Below are 16637 nucleotides of genomic sequence, written 5' to 3' on the forward strand. Positions count from 1 at the left end.
TTTCTCTGGGTCCTCCGGTTCCCTCCCACAGCTAAAGACCCCTAGCTACGTGCAAGGGAATTATTGCAATAAAATTGAACCATGTGTTAGTCCTGAAATTTCTCTCTCTCTCTCTCTCTCTCTCTCTCTCATTACTGTATACAAAACAGTTTCAACTAATATGAACTATGGAAAAACTGGTGTGTATTGTGATATCGAATCAAATATTCATACATTGATTAAGCATGTGGGATTTCCCTTCTATTTTGGCATATTTTTTGTAGATATAACCTGTAGGTGTGTAGACCTTGCTATTGAAAACGAAAAAAATGGTTGTGTAATGATAACATTGAAGGCAGTGGTTACAAAATTACTGGTGTAAGCCCTGTTACTACATGTATATTAGAATTATCTCCCTTGCTGAATTAGACAGAATGGTAAAGAAAAGACCAGTGGTTAAAGTCCTGTCTAGATAACCTACATCTTCAATGGTACGAACAACATGAAAACATGTCAACACTTAAAGTAGATAGTATAGTCTTTGAGAATTATGATGTCTCCATGGAAACTGGCTTCTTGATGGAATCTCCATTGGTAGGTATAATTATTAAGGTACCGTACCGCCGGTAGCCATACGGCCTGTCCTAACTCTAAGCCATAATCCTATACATTAGGCCTAGGCCTACTTATTACTTTTGGTTTCCTAAAATATCTTCAATGTAGATCTACAGCACCATCACTTGTAACAACATAGTGTAGCCTACTCAACTGGTTTTAAACAGAGCAAATACATATTAATATGCAGCTCAGGTTTTAAAGATAAATTATGCAAGATTTAGATAAAGAGCTATGATCAGGGGCAGATTGGGGCCAGGAACTGGCCCAGGCTCCCATGTCGTAGCAGCCCCCTTTTACTGACCGCGGAGCCCGACGGTCCGGGGACTGTAGCCATGGAAAGATTTGAAAAATGAACCCCAAATATGCGATTTGGTGGCATATCTGATTATAATCTCTGTCAAATAATATATCTCATAAATCAATTAATTTAGGCCAAAACCCCTACCTGTAAGTAATTTACAAAGATCAACCGGTGGAATTATCATATCCTCATATTATATATTAACATATTATCATTGTATCGTCAAGAGTCGAGAGAATTCAACTGGTTAAAAAATGGGACTAGTTGAGAAAATTTTTGACCACCGGCATTTGATTAACCAGTTAGGATTATTGAATAACAGGTGGCCTTGACGGAGTGGGAGCGGACATGCATAGGCGTATGGGACACAATTCATTTTTGAATTTTTGGAAATAGGAGGCCATTTTCCCGCAATTTGAGACCATTCCCGACATCCCAATTCTGTAATTTCATCTCTGAAAATAACGAGTTAATAAAAATTTCAAGGAATGTTTTTAAACACCAGCCTCAGGAAAATCGTCTCGCACTCATATTCAGCCAGCAGACCAGCTATCATCAAATTTTGCTGAGACCTTAAAATTGAATATTTTTGGAGTTACGAACCCTGTGCAGGTGACTTAATAATTAGTAAATTTGCGGGCGACAGTGTCGGGTGAATCCGATGAAATTTTTGGATGAAATTCGGAATCCCCATTGCAGGATTCCGAATTCTGGCCCACACCCAGCCCAGAAAGTCTATTATACCAGCCCATTCCAGACTCCAATGATGGTGTGACGGCCCGTTAAAGCCACCGGCCACATACAACATGATCATCAGCACTCTATGGGCGGTCCAATACCCCCCCACCCCCATATAATATTCAGCAGAAAAAGGTTTTTTAGACGAATTGGACAAAATTTTTGTTTTCATTTTTTGTCCGACCGGCCCTTCGTGCCTGATCGCCCGATGGCCCAATCCGCCCCTGGCTATGATACATGTAGTTCTCGCTATATAGGCCTCCTATGATAATTAGCCTAATCAAAAAGAAATATTTCGAGCCAATTCAGAGCTGTTTGGAGAATAACGGTGTCTTGATTGTCATTGCTACCGTTGTATAGTAAACAAAGTCTTAATAATAAGAGAGAGAGAGAGATGGGATTCAACGTCCACTCCTTGCCCAGGTCATTTCGGGACGCATTCTTCAATTTTATTTCAATAATTCGCTTTCGCATAGGGGTCTTTAGCAGTGGGAGGAAACTGGAGGACCCGGAGAAAACCCATGAGGTTGGACAGGCGACCCTACTCCTTGTCACGTACAACCGGGGAATCGAAACCACGCCAGTTGACTCAATGACAGACTTTATGATACAGCGCGCACGTGCTAACCTTTCAGCCATCCATCCCCCCTTATTTTCTGGTGTTGCGACAATCAGTTCTTTGTGGGTACATTCAAGTTTGATCAGATATCCTCGTAATCTCATGTTATAAGTCCTCATCTTTCACCAAATCATATAGTCTGTTATCTATGGATTGAGAACAGGCAAAAGCCTATAGACCCCCTGATCAAGTGAAATTCTGAAGATATATATTTCTATCTTACTAGTAGGCCTACCTTTTGTCTAGTCATAGGACTAATGCAACCCAATCATCTTTTTGAACCTGTTGGGATCGTGATTTTTTTTTTTTCAAAACTACCCCCCAAAATTGGTGAAAACCGTTATAAATACTTTAGACAACAAAACTGCTGTTGAGGTGTATTTGTCATTGCTTTGCAAATTGTAAGCTGCCATTTGACCTAGGATCCTTAACCTTTTCTTTGCCATTTGATAAAAATGCAGAAAAATATGTCAAAGCATGTTATCATCTAACATTGATAATTATCTCTTTTTTTTTTGATCTCTGACAGGAAGAGCTTCCAGAATATTTTGAAGCATGGAACCGTCTATCCAAAGAAATGCCAGATTTGGTGGAGAAGAAGATGATGAAGGAAGAGGTACTAAAGGTATAGGACATCATTTTAACTTAAACAGGCGATTTTGGGTGGCCAAATGGTCTTATGCATGTGCTTTAGATTGTAAGGTCTGTCATTGCATCAAGTGACTAGGTCTCTATCTCTCAGGTAATGCCACTGCCAAGGCAAGATGTTCCTTTCTTATTGAATTGATTTTGATCAGATTCTAAGACATACAGCTGATGTAGCTGATGAAAAAAATGTCCTAAATAATGTTCTTAGATAATGTTTATATATGCTATCATATTAAAGTCTGAAGAGGTTCCGATGGAACTGAAAGCGCTAGCTTGAAATATGTAGTTTGTTTTCTTTTCAAACATCTTATTTATTTATTTATTTATTATATATGTGCCTAACTCAATCTTTATTAATCATTTTAGATGCCTTATCTTGATGCCTCAAAGCTAAAAAGCAGGAAAGAAATACGCCTAGCATATTTACAGTTATCTATAATAGGAGCAGGGTATGTTTGGGAGGATGGTGATGCAGGAGCACCAGAAGTAAGTACTGTGCAGGGTTGAAGTAGCAGACTTTATTCTTTAGCCGCAATAGGGGGCTCGCTAAATCAGAAGGTCCTGGGTTAGATTGATGTGTGAACTGAGACAGCTCCTAAGAACTGTCAGTGGTGCAGATTGTGGGCCTTGAAAAGGAACGGTGTTCGGTGGTTCAGATTGGATAGAAAACCAAGACAAATGGCATGCATGTAAACTAACACTTGACAGTTAGAATTCGAAATAAAAGAACACCTTTCTGCCACAATCCAGGAAAAAATTTTCATACGGTACTGCATGGTGTATTCCCGTCTTCATTACTCTAGTTGGTGCAGAAAAGGTCTTTGACTGATATATACTATTCAAAAAAAGTAGGGGATATTTGATTTTGGGGGCATAATACTAAAATATGCAAATGACTACGAAAAAAGTCACTATAGAACCTAACAGAAGAAACATTTCCAGTTACATGTGACGCCCAAACGCACCAATAGCTACCGCATGGAATGCAGGTGATGCTTGGGATCATCATGGGGGTCCAACCCAAGATTTGCACGACTCTGACTTTGAATGTTACAGTCATTGTGGCATTGAATTCCAGGGTGGAAACATCAGTTTAGTTGTTTTAGTGACCAGAAAACAAATTTTGATATGCGTCGGCTTACCCAAAATGAAAGGTTACGTTCCCTTGGCATGCTACAGATCGGCACAACACAGGCGGTTGTGGCGCGGACGATGAATGTTTCTCAGTCTGTCATAAGCAGGCTATGGTCCAGATACCGTGATACACAATCTGTACAGGACAGACCACGCTCAGGTCGACCAAGGGCGACAACTCAAGCCCAGGATCGATTTATCCGTACCTTGGCCTTGAGAAATCGTGTCATCACAGCAAATCAGATCAGCGCTCGTCTTCAACCAGACACTGGTGTGAGAGTGAGTGGCCAGACGATTCGGAATCGACTGCATAGGGGTCACCTTCGCGCCCGACGTCCTCGTGTGATCCCTTGTTTGAGAGATCATCACATTCAGGCAAGACGTCGTTGGTGTAGGGATCGTCAACACTGGGATAATCGACGCTGGAACAATGTGATGTTTTCAGATGAGTCAAGGTTCACTGTTGATTTTTTGGACAGACGTAGGAGGGTGTGGCGTCGTCGAAACGAGCGCTTCCAAGACGTTAACGTCATCAGACATGATCGATTTGGGAGTGGTTCTGTTATGGTGTGGGGAGGCATCACTGTTGCTGGAAGAACGGCTTTACATGTTGTTGCAGGGCGTGTTACAGGCCAGTACTACCGGGACAACAGCTTGGCAGTCCATGTTGTGCTGTTCGCACGACGTCATGGCCGCCGTTTCATCTTCCAGGATGACAACGCAAGATGTCACAGGGCCAGGATCGTTACAGGTTACCTCCAACAACAGAACATCACCACATTACCTTGGCCAGCACTGAGTCCCGACCTCTCCCCCATCGAGCATGTCTGGGACATGCTTGGACAGAGGTTACGTCAACGTCAACAACGTCCTGCCAATGTCCAAGAACTTGCTGCTGCCACGTCGGATCAATGCTTGTTTGGCAAACAGAGGAGGATTTACCCGTTACTGACTTGGTTGTGATGCTGTGGTAACTTTGCTGTTTGACCCCGGGTATTATTTTACCCTTATAATGGTCAGTCTGTGCCTTACTTAGTCTAACGATCATTTGGAATAAATCGATGAATGTGAACTTCATTTCATTTTGTCATTTGTTTCTTGGTCAGTTTCATTAGGTGACTTTAATAACACTTAAAAATCAAATATCCCCTACTTTTTTTGAATAGTATAATATCTGCCAGATCTTTTATATTTTTACAGGTGTTGTCTGTCAATGCAATTTCACAACATTTTCACCAGAATACAAACCTCTTGATTTCATGTGCAGCTTCAGTTATCGTTTTATAAGAGTGGACCTATTATCAATGAATGTTTTGGGGCAGGGAGTAGGTTATGACATTGTGAAGTTTGGGCTCGAGGAAAGAATCGATCACAAAATCGACAATAAAAGACATCACTTTCTTCAACTATATGATGATTTCCAAAATATGGAATGGTTGATGGAGATTGGCTATTATTTGATGCTTGGTATTTTTACCCCAATTTCATTCCTGTGGTATATTTTGTAGAGTATACCAGAATGTGTTGCTGTACCATGGTATGAGGTATCATCTAAATTGGGTGTTCAACCTATCCTATCACATCCAGGTTTCTGTTTAGTTAATTACAAACAACTAGATCCAGATAGGTAATATTGCAATAATGTTATTATTGTGTCTTGTCTATAGATTGTTTTTGTGTAAATTGTGTGTGGTGCAGCCCCCTGCACTTACTATTATAATAACATTTAGCTTTTCTAACTTATTACAAGATTTAAAGCTTAGATACAGATAGGTATGTACATTGTACCTTTGGGTATAGTCATGCATAACGTAAAAATACATTTAGTTTTTATACACCCACATTGAAATGTGGTCTTATATTGTCGTCGCCTATGTCCGTCCGTTGTGGATGCTCTAGAAGCTAAAGTTAATATCTGATTGACCTTAAACGACGAAGAAGCCGATTGATTTTCTGATTGATAACTACTACCAGAGTTAAGGCCCTTGAACACTTTAAAAAATCTTGTGGACACTCTAGAGGCTAAAACACCATTCCATTCATTCATTCTAGAGGCTAAAGTTAATGTAAATTGTTTAAGGTCATATGAGACAAACAATCGAAACAAATTGTAATGTTTTCTGATAATTACTTCATGGGTTATTAGTCGTAATCAGATTTTCATGTGTTGTAAAGGTTCTCATTACTGACGAAAGAAAAAATATGCGACAACACTTGTTGACCGCCCGGACGAATTAGCAGCTGCTGTGGGCGTGTGTTTTGTTGCCTGGCAACCTATCTTTTTTAGTTTCTCTGGTTTTAATCTGTACAATATATTGCAATACACTAACCTCACGGTACGATATTACATATCACAGTATGAACCTCACAGTGCGATATATATTGTGATATTTTTCCTTTCCAAAGTTACTTAAGAAATAAAAACAAGTACATGAAACGTCGACAAAATAATGGCCCTAGTATGACGACTTCATCACTATTTATATTTATTATTTACATTTTGTATTTCAGGCCATTATCACTGAAGTAAGTACAATATATAATAATTATTGAACACACTGGTACTGTATTGTGATCATACTGATCATTGATCTTAGAGATAACATGAGCTAATATTAGTGCCAATCAGATGCATCATACTTCATTTAGAAACATTAATTTTTTTACAAGATTAACCCAAGATTTCTACTACGCAAAATCCTCATTGTGCACATTACTTGGTAAGCTGTAGTTAAAGTGAGTACCGCTTGGTAACAAAATATCTGGGCTAAGGGAGGAAAATGTTTAATTTTTGGTGCTGGTTTGAGTTATGAAAGAAATTATTTAAACAAGCTTATGTAGCAGTTTAACTGTGTGTCTGCATGTACAAATTTACATTAAATTGTCTGTCAATGAAAGAAAAATTATGTTCAAGTGGTATTCGAAGGGTAGATCCACCTCAGTTTTTATACGCCCACATTTTCATGTGGACATATATTGTCGTCGCCCCTGTCCGTCCGTACGTCTGTCCGTCCACAATTTTTATCTGATTTCAATGAAACTTGAAATATAGGTTTATCGCCCTAAGATCTCGGTTCCTTTCGATATTGGCATGTATCGGACTGTAACTTCATGGATTATGGCCCCTGATTGTACGAAAAATCACGTTTTTAGCTTGTGAACACTGTAGAGGTCACAATTTTTATCCGATTTGGTTTAAACTTGAAATGTATGCTTATAACCCAAAGATCTTGGTTCCTTTCGATATTCGTGCATATCGAAATGTAACTTCCTGAATTATGGCCCCTGATTGTACGTAAAATCACGTTTTTAGCTTGTGGACCCTATAGAGGTCATAATTTTTATCCGATTTAAAAAGTCGTATTATTATATTACCGTTACACCCTAAGGATGGCTGAGTTCGAATTCGCGCATATCGGAACATAACTTCCTGAATTATGGTCCCTGATTGTACGAAAAATTGCGTTTTTAGCTTGTGAACCCTATAGAGGTCATAGTTTTTATCCGATTTAAAAAAACGTATTATTATATCACCGTTACACCCCACGGACGACTGAGTTCGAATTTCGTGAAAATCCGCCCAAAACTGACAGACAAAATGGTCGCCCTTCGTTTTACTCGTTAGAGTAAAAATATGGTATATCAAAATTGTGGATCCTATAGAGGTCACAATTTCTATCCGATTTTGTTGAAACTTGAAATGTAAGTTTATAACCCAAAGATCTCGGTTCCTTTCGATATTTGCGCATATCGAATTGTAATTTCCTGAAGTATGGCCCTTGATTGTAGGAAAAATCACTTTCGTTTTAGCTTGTTTTCTATCCATCTCTCGAAAATGTGGGCGTATCCTGCCTGGCAGCCGCTGGTTTATTTATGAATCAGCAATGGCTCGATGAGTAAGATATTTGCTTGCTAACCTGGCGGTCCTGTGTTCAATCCAAGTGTGGGCAGAGAAAGTTAAGGAGAGCCTGGCAAGGGAAAATGTATAGTCGTTTGGATGGGATAAAAGATTGAGGCCCTGTGTACACAATTTCTTTCATAGCACATTGTATGGCATATGATCATCTTCATTAGCCCAGTTGGTGCAGAACAGTTGGATGTTAAACCCCATTTCATTTAGTTTGAATAACTGGATTTAAGACTATGATGATGCTATATATTTATAGTAATATGAAGAGTCTATATATCGTACCAGGAGGTGATGAGTGTGATTGGTTTGTTGTAGTAACATGTGCTATAGAATTAGAATTCACTCACGCATTACAGGTAATAAATTAATTACTAGAAATAGTTTTCGTTTTGAGTGAATATCTGTTATGCTATCATCTTTTGTATTATATTTTTTCATGAAGGGCAGGATGGTAGAAAGGATTATTGTTATTATTATTATTATCATCATCATCATCATCATCATCATCATCATCATCATCTGCTACATGCCAGACAGTACAGCGCAGTGGCACTTAGGCTAGCCCACAGATCTATTCACTCGTTTGTTATTTCAGATGTCTGTGTATATTGTGTCCTGTCTGCACTTATTATAAATCATGAGAATATAAATCTTTAACTGTGATAGATAAAAGCTGCCGGTCATCAGCAAGTCTTAAGACATGTAATAATGTACTCATATTGGTTATTTAGAATGTCATTTAAGAACACAAAATTTCAATGGTAGCTAGTCTCCTGGCTTGGATTCAATCAGATTAAAAAATGGCCCACCATTGCTTTGACCATTTCCGATTAAACAGTCTGCAGGGGATACTGAATGTTGACAAATTTTCAACTCATCATATCTTTGTACAGTACTTACTTAACAACCCTCAAATGATAACCAGAGACTTTAAGTTAAATAATTGCTTTATTTGTTAAGGAGTAGGTCACCTGTTTAACTTGGTTGGTTTTCTCCAGGATCCTCCCACTGTTAAAGACCCCTAAGTGCAATCAAATTATTTGTGTTGATGTTGAGTGGAGGTTAAACCCCATTTCTGTCTCTCTCTCGTTACCAAGCATTAAAATACTTTAAACTTACTTGCAAGTGAGTCCAAATTCATATTTTTGGCTCTATTCAATTAAAGGGCCAGATGGGTATTTCTGAGTTTTATATTGTTATAAGCATGACATACAACACAATATTTTCAATCTGATTTAATTTCAGCCAATATTAAGTCTATTAAAAGGAGGTGAAAGTGGTAATATTGATATGATGATATCAGGACTACAGAAGATCAACAAAGTTGTTAAAAACTTGCAAAATGTGTTATCTAAAATGCATGGTAGGTTCCTTTGAAATAGAATTTCTTAAAACTTAAAATGTTGATGGGGTAATACCCATAAAATAAGGCCGTGTTGGCCATTAATTGTTTGTAAGGATGCTGAATGTTGTCAAATTGTTAGCTATCGTATCTTTGTAAATATTGAACAGGATTAAATATTCCTGTGTCAGTAATTGTTTGTATTCAATTTCTTTTCAGATAATTTGACTGCAGATACATTCTATAATAAAATTAGACCTTTTCTTAGTGGGTAATGTATTGTACAGTTTTCTCCATTTATCAAATTTAATCTGTGATATTATATACTTTACTGTAAATGCAACGATGAATTTTATTAATTTTGGCCCAGTCCTCCCCTTGTAAGTGCCAATACATGTTAGTTGTCACAGTGACTGCAGATTTTACTATTCAAAAGATCTAAGTCATTATTTCATATTTGGATTGTTTTTAATACCTTGATAAAGATACCTGAAACGTTGCATGAAATTAACTAAGGAGGAGAAAATCCATAAGTTTGTGTTTTTATAATGTTATACCTCTGTCATTTAAAGTTACAATTTCATATTTTTAAGTTATATTTTTAAAATGTATTAAATTAAAGCCCTAAACTTGATGGTATCTATAAACAGTCCTACCTTGTTAAAGAATAGTCCTATTAAACCTATGATTCACTATTGCCAGTTGAGAAATTGGCAAAAATATCCTTTTCAACTTCAAATTCAAACGTTTGAAGATAGCTATTCCATAGTGGGGAATAGGACAACAAGGGAGGTAATTGTGTTATTATTTCCGGTGTGAAGATTTTTAAGTGTGAGAAAGATAACCTATGATCGTATAATAGTGAGTTGACAACCTATTGAGCAAAAGACATAGAAATAATTACGTTTTGACTTTCTTAGAAAATATGAAATTGTAACTTTAAGTATCATGATTATTAAGTATATTTTAATTACAGGTGGGGTGGTGAATCTAACCCTTTACCTGGTGGGTTGATTTATGAAGGTGTTGAAGATTATGAACCTTTAACGGTATGTAATTTAATTAGATCTAATAGATTATAGTCATTTATATTATTTATAGTCATTTATTATTTATACAATAGATCATAGTTATTATTTATGCAATAGATCATAGTTATTATTTATGCAATAGATCATAGTTATTATTTATGCAATAGATCATATACTATTCAAAAAAAGTAGGGGATATTTGATTTTGGGGGCATAATACTAAAATATGCAAATGACTACGAAAAAAGTCACTATAGAACCTAACAGAAGAAACATTTCCAGTTACATGTGACGCCCAAACGCACCAATAGCTACCGCATGGAATGCATGTGATGCTTGGGATCATCATGGGGGTCCAACCCAAGATTTGCACGACTCTGACTTTGAATGTTACAGTCATTGTGGCATTGAATTCCAGGGTGGAAACATCAGTTTAATTGTTTTAGTGACCAGAAAACAAATTTTGATATGCGTCGGCTTACCCAAAATGAAAGGTTACGTGCCCTTGGCATGCTACAGATCGGCACAACACAGGCGGTTGTGGTGCGGACGATGAATGTTTCTCAGTCTGTCATAAGCAGGCTATGGTCCAGATACCGTGATACACAATCTGTACAGGACAGACCACGCTCAGGTCGACCAAGGGCGACAACTCAAGCCCAGGATCGATTTATCCGTACCTTGGCCTTGAGAAATCGTGTCATCACAGCAAATCAGATCAGCGCTCGTCTTCAAACAGACACTGGTGTGAGAGTGAGTGGCCAGACGATTCGGAATCGACTGCATAGGGGTCACCTTCGCGCCCGACGTCCTCGCGTGATCCCTTGTTTGAGAGATCATCACATTCAGGCAAGATGTCGTTGGTGTAGGGATCGTCAACACTGGGATAATCGACGCTGGAGCAATGTGATGTTTTCAGATGAGTCAAGGTTCACTGTTGATTTTTTGGACAGACGTAGGAGGGTGTGGCGTCGTCGAAACGAGCGCTTCCAAGACGTTAACGTCATCAGACATGATCGATTTGGGGGTGGTTCTGTTATGGTGTGGGAAGGCATCACTGTTGCTGGAAGAACGGCTTTACATGTTGTTGCAGGGCATGTTACAGGCCAGTACTACCGGGACAACATCTTGGCAGTCCATGTTGTGCCGTTCGCACGACATCATGGCCGCCGTTTCATCTTCCAGGATGACAACGCAAGATGTCACAGGGCCAGGATCGTTACAGGTTACCTCCAACAACAGAACATCACCACATTACCTTGGCCAGCACTGAGTCCCGACATGCTTGGACAGAGGTTACGTCAACGTCAACAACGTCCTGCCAATGTCCAAGAACTTGCTGCTGCGTTGCAACAGGAATGGGACAATCTGGACCAAAATGACCTTAGACGTCTCATTAGGAGTATGCCACGTCGGATCAATGCTTGTTTGGCAAACAGAGGAGGATTTACCCGTTACTGACTTGGTTGTGATGCTGTGGTAACTTTGCTGTTTGACCCCGGGTATCATTTTACCCTTATAATGGTCAGTCTGTGCCTTACTTAGTCTAACGATCATTTGGAATAAATCGATGAATGTGAACTTCATTTCATTTTGTCATTTGTTTCTTCGTCAGTTTCATTAGGTGACTTTAATAACACTTAAAAATCAAATATCCCCTACTTTTTTTGAATAGTATAGTTATTATACTATAGATCATAGTTGTTATTTATGCAATAGATTATAGATATGATTTATGCAATAGATTATAGTTATTATTTATACAATAAATCAGGATGGTTTGATATCACTTTCTTTTGTAATATTCTGGTTTCCATTTGTCAGTAGTGCAGGAAGGAGGACCTGGCAAGGAAAAGTGTCTAGTCATTTGGATTGGATGAAAAACCGAGGCTCAACTCTGTCTTCTTTGGTGGGCATATACATGAAGTAATCTAGATCATCTTGTCTGCACCTTCTGGTGCAAAGCTCTGAATAAAATAATCAGTCATTAAATTTACTTAATCTGATTTGTGAGACAGTCACTCATTTTTCAAGGGAAAAAGTAATTGAGTATCAGGATAGGAGAAATTGAGAAACAAGGTCATTTCGGGACTAACACATGGTTCAATTTTATTTCAATAATTCACTTGTGCATAGTGGTCTTTAACTGATAGAGAAAATCAGAGCACCCAGAGAAAACCCACACAAAGTTAAACAGGAGACCATATTCCTTGTCACATACAAGCTGAGAATCGAAACCATGCAACTTGACTCAGTTACAGAGCTTGTGATCTAAATATCAGGATAAAGAAAGGGTTTGATGAACATTATATAGTAATGGTTTTAAATGGTTATATTTTAGATGATTGGTGGTAGTGCTGCACAGAGTGCTATTTTACAATTACTTGATGTAACATTAGGAATAGAACACAGTCAAGGTATATTGTTTATCAAACTTGGGAAGGAAATTCCAAGAAAATCATATAATATAAATGTATCTGAATCTCATATAAATACATATCTCTGAAATCGTCAGCAAATCTCCTATTAATTGTTGTGGACTGAGCATAGGGACTATGTGAAGGGCTTTGCATCATGGCTTTAGAATTATTGCTCCCCCTTTTTTAAGACTATTGGCCGATTCGGATCATCATATTGCTCAAATAGTGTCAAACATATAACGTAGCTCAGATATGCTACAAACCTAGCATGTTCCACACAGACGAGAATGTTTTGGGGTTTGTGCCCTCCCAGGATGTTGTTCATAATGCAATCTTTTTGATGGCCGATTGGTTAGCATGTGCACACTATATCATAAGGTCTGTCATTGAGTCAACTGACGAGGTTTCAATTCCCCTGTTGTACGTGACAAAGAGTAGGGTCGCCTGTCCAACTTTGTGGGTTTTCTCTGGGCCCTCTAGTTCCCTCCCACTGCTAAAGGCCTCCAACGTGCAAGCGAATTATTGAAATAAAATTGAACCATGTGTTAATCCCGAAATGACCTAGTTTGTGTTGAGTGGACGTTGCACCCCATTTCTCTCTCTCCCTCGCATAATGCAGTCACCGTGTCCCTAACTGAGCAATTCAGTGTCAAATTATGTGTTACTTATTAGAAATATTTATGTGTAAAGTGATATTTGTGTATGCTCTTTTTTTAAGATAAAAAAGATTTTTTAGAGAAGATGAGAAAGTATATGTTACCCATACATCATAAGTTGATAAAAGATATTGATAGTCTTCCGTTTAATATCCGTACTGTAGGTAAGTCAGGAATTGGATAAATTAATGGTTTGTCATAGTCATAAAATTTCATAATCTACATCATAGCATACACTATTATCCTAGTATGCCCTCTAAATTGTTTCAGCAGCATTTAGTAAATAAAACTGAAATTCTGGGAAAACTTATATAGGCTTTGCCTGTTGTTCAATCCTTTTCAAACGAATAACATTTTGTTTGAATTCAACTTAAAATTCACAGGTCATAATTCTTTGCTTGATGAAGACTAGAGAAGAAGTTAAGAATCCATAGTGCTTGACTTGTCTAAAACAAAAATACTGATATATTTTTGAAATAACTGATTTTCCATTTCATCATTTTCAGTTGAAGAGAGTAATGATGATAAATTAAGAGAAGAATATAATTCATGTTTAACAGCTGTGTCAGATTTTAGATCCTACCATATACAGATAGTTACCAAGTAATAACCTTATATGTTTTAAAGTATACAATGTATTTGAATTGTGAAGGGTGGACAAAATCTATTCCCCAATTTTTGCATGAATAGAACTATTACATGTTTTGTAATCACAGCTCCTTATCTTGATAATAATAAATATGGGATTTAATTCCATATTAAAGATGCATTGTGTAAGATTTAGATAAAGAGTTGGGCATTTTTGCTATATTAGTTCAAAAATAGATAATGTAAAATGAATATTACTTTATTCTGAGCGAAGTTATGAGTGTTTGAAGTTTTGACAAGATGGTCTCGATTGTCAAGTACCATTCCTATGATAATAGACAGTCTTGGTTATCCAATTATTGAATAGCAAGGATGTTTTCATCCATTCAATCTCCCGACCATCAGAGTTTATTATTGGTTTATCATGTAAATAAATGCTTAAATAATAACTTATATAACATTTAAAGCAAGACAAAAGACCTGCAACAGGCAGATTAAGCTCTTGCAACTGCATCTTTACACATGATGTTTTTTAGGTATGTAATTGTATCAGCAAATAAAAAGAACAGAAACAAAGAGTTTGAAAGTTTGGCCAAGAAAGGTACAGGTGGCACAAGTAAGTTATTTTCTTTGTTTCTGTTAAAGGCCAAGTCCCAGATAGAGAATACTAGTATTCAATAAAACATACTAAAAAAATAGTAAAATAAGAAGATTTTTAAGAAGGCTCAAGTAGTATGAAATTGTTATAGATTGTATTTTTAACACCCTAGAGTAATTACTTTGTGAAATATTTATATTTAGTTAAAATTTTTTCCAGGCTTGCTTCCGTTTTTAAAAGATCTCAGAAAAGATACCAAAGATGCTGTGCTTTAGAAACAGTGGTGGAGCTGTCTATACAACCTAGCGGTCAAGGCCGTACCAATATTTTAATTTTATATGTTATGGCGGGCCATACTAGTATTGGCCACATAACATAAACAGAAGAAAATTCAATTAAGTCATTTAAATGATTGGTAAACTTTATAATAAATTACATCATATGAGCTATGTGATTTAGCTCCTGGCTGTATAAACTAATCAATTTTATAATAAACTACATTTTTGGTAATTTTTCAAACTATTTGAGTTGTCTGTGAAAAGCATAATTTCAACATGTGAATTCAATAGCTCTGATACAGCTTTAGCCTTCGTGACGGGGATAATAAATCTATACAAAATGTATGTTCAGAACTGACTTTCAATATAACTAGCATGTTACTTGCGGAATAAATCTGTGAGTCAATGGCTAAGGATGTACAAGGTCAATAATTCTGGACAAGACAATAACAATTTGGTCATGCTTTGCATGGATTGTCAACCACTATGTTTTGCAGAGTTATTGCCCCTATCATTGAAACCAAAGGGTGCTTGATTGCCTGTCCAAAGTTTCAATCAAGTGACACAGAACCAAGTCCTATCATAGTTATGCCAATTTCGAAAAGAGAGGGCCTGGCAAGGACAGCTGTCTAGTCCTTCGGATGATACGAAAAACCGAGGTCGCGTGTATATATTGGAATGCACATAAAAGATCCCTTGGCATTGGAATCCATTAAAACACCATAGATGTGAAACCCCATTTCATTTCATCTGTATATTAAACTAAAGAAGATAAAGTTTTGCTAGACTATTTGATTTTTTTTGTTGTTTTCACGGGTTATTAAAAGGTTAGAGGCATTATATGGTAATTTATATAATGAAAGAAATGTGTGTATTAGTGGTATACACACACATTCTGGACCAGGTGGATTTCATCAATACCTGCTCTATGATATAACATCTTTAGGCTTTGTTAAAGAATCATTTGAACCACTTGTAGCTGGAATAACAGAGGTATGCTTATTTTTGGACTTTATTTTACATGGGAGCCATGGTGGCTCGGAGAAGGGAGATCTGGGGTTTGATCTGGGTGTTGACCGAGAAAGTTCCTGTGAGTGTCATCCATATTATCGTTTAATGAAAACATGGCGACGTTGTCTTGGTAACTAAGCCATCCCCGGATCAGAAAAAAGACCTAGCTGCAATGGGTAGATTTGCTCCTACATTCTACATATTTAAATGTTTGTATTTGGTGATATTTTGTATAGAATATAACGGAAAGAGTTAAATGTTTGTATTTAGTGATATTTTGTATAGAGTATAAAGGAAAGAGTTAAATGTTTGTATTTAGTGAAATTTTGTATAGAGTATAAAGGAAAGAGTTAAATGTTTGTATTTAGTGATATTTTGTATAGAGTATAAAGGAAAGAGTTTAATGTTTGTATTTGGTGATATTTTGTATAGAGTATAACGGAAAGAGTTAAATGTTGTTGTTAATATTTTTGTATAGAGTATAAGGAAAGCTCATGAATCTATTCAACCAGGTAATATTTTTACTAACAATGGAGAACTATTAGACAGTAACATCAATCGTAGTCCAACGTCTTATTTAAACAACCCTGCAGCAGAAAAAAAAAAGTAAGTAAAAGTTTATTCAATAATGCTACATTGATATTTAGTCAGACATGCCGCATTTACACCTGATTGAGGACAAGGTTATGAGGCCAAATGGGTTCGGCACAGTATTTTTGGCTCCCACAGGGTGTACTCGGCACTAGATCCAATTATAGGTTACAAG

The 16637-nt window shown here is 37.1% G+C and overlaps 1 protein-coding gene across 1 annotated transcript; it reads left to right on the forward strand.

Moving 5' to 3' along the window:
- Positions 1-407: 407 nt before the first annotated feature.
- On the forward strand, positions 408-15094 carry LOC126810606 (myoglobin). The gene is made up of 14 exons (XM_050535770.2): positions 408-573; positions 2785-2880; positions 3270-3389; positions 5546-5664; positions 6549-6563; positions 8204-8303; positions 9193-9310; positions 9509-9560; positions 10266-10338; positions 12662-12737; positions 13459-13560; positions 13903-13999; positions 14521-14600; positions 14802-15094. Exons 1-14 carry the CDS (start codon positions 490-492, stop codon positions 14855-14857), a joined length of 1188 nt encoding a protein of 395 aa, XP_050391727.1. The 5' UTR covers positions 408-489; the 3' UTR covers positions 14858-15094.
- Positions 15095-16637: the final 1543 nt, after the last annotated feature.

This window comes from Patella vulgata, chromosome 2 (genome assembly GCF_932274485.2).
Source record: "Patella vulgata chromosome 2, xgPatVulg1.2, whole genome shotgun sequence".
NCBI lineage: Eukaryota > Metazoa > Mollusca > Gastropoda > Patellidae > Patella > Patella vulgata.

Bases quoted from the DNA above. Each gene is read 5' to 3' on its own strand.
- LOC126810606 (XM_050535770.2), top strand. From the start codon at position 490: ATGTCAACACTTAAAGTAGATAGTATAGTCTTTGAGAATTATGATGTC. The intron at 3,390-5,545 runs GTAAGTACTGTG...TATATTTTGTAG, and splicing joins GTGATGCAGGAGCACCAGAA to AGTATACCAGAATGTGTTGC. The intron at 14,601-14,801 runs GTAAGTTATTTT...AATTTTTTCCAG, and splicing joins GAAAGGTACAGGTGGCACAA to GCTTGCTTCCGTTTTTAAAA.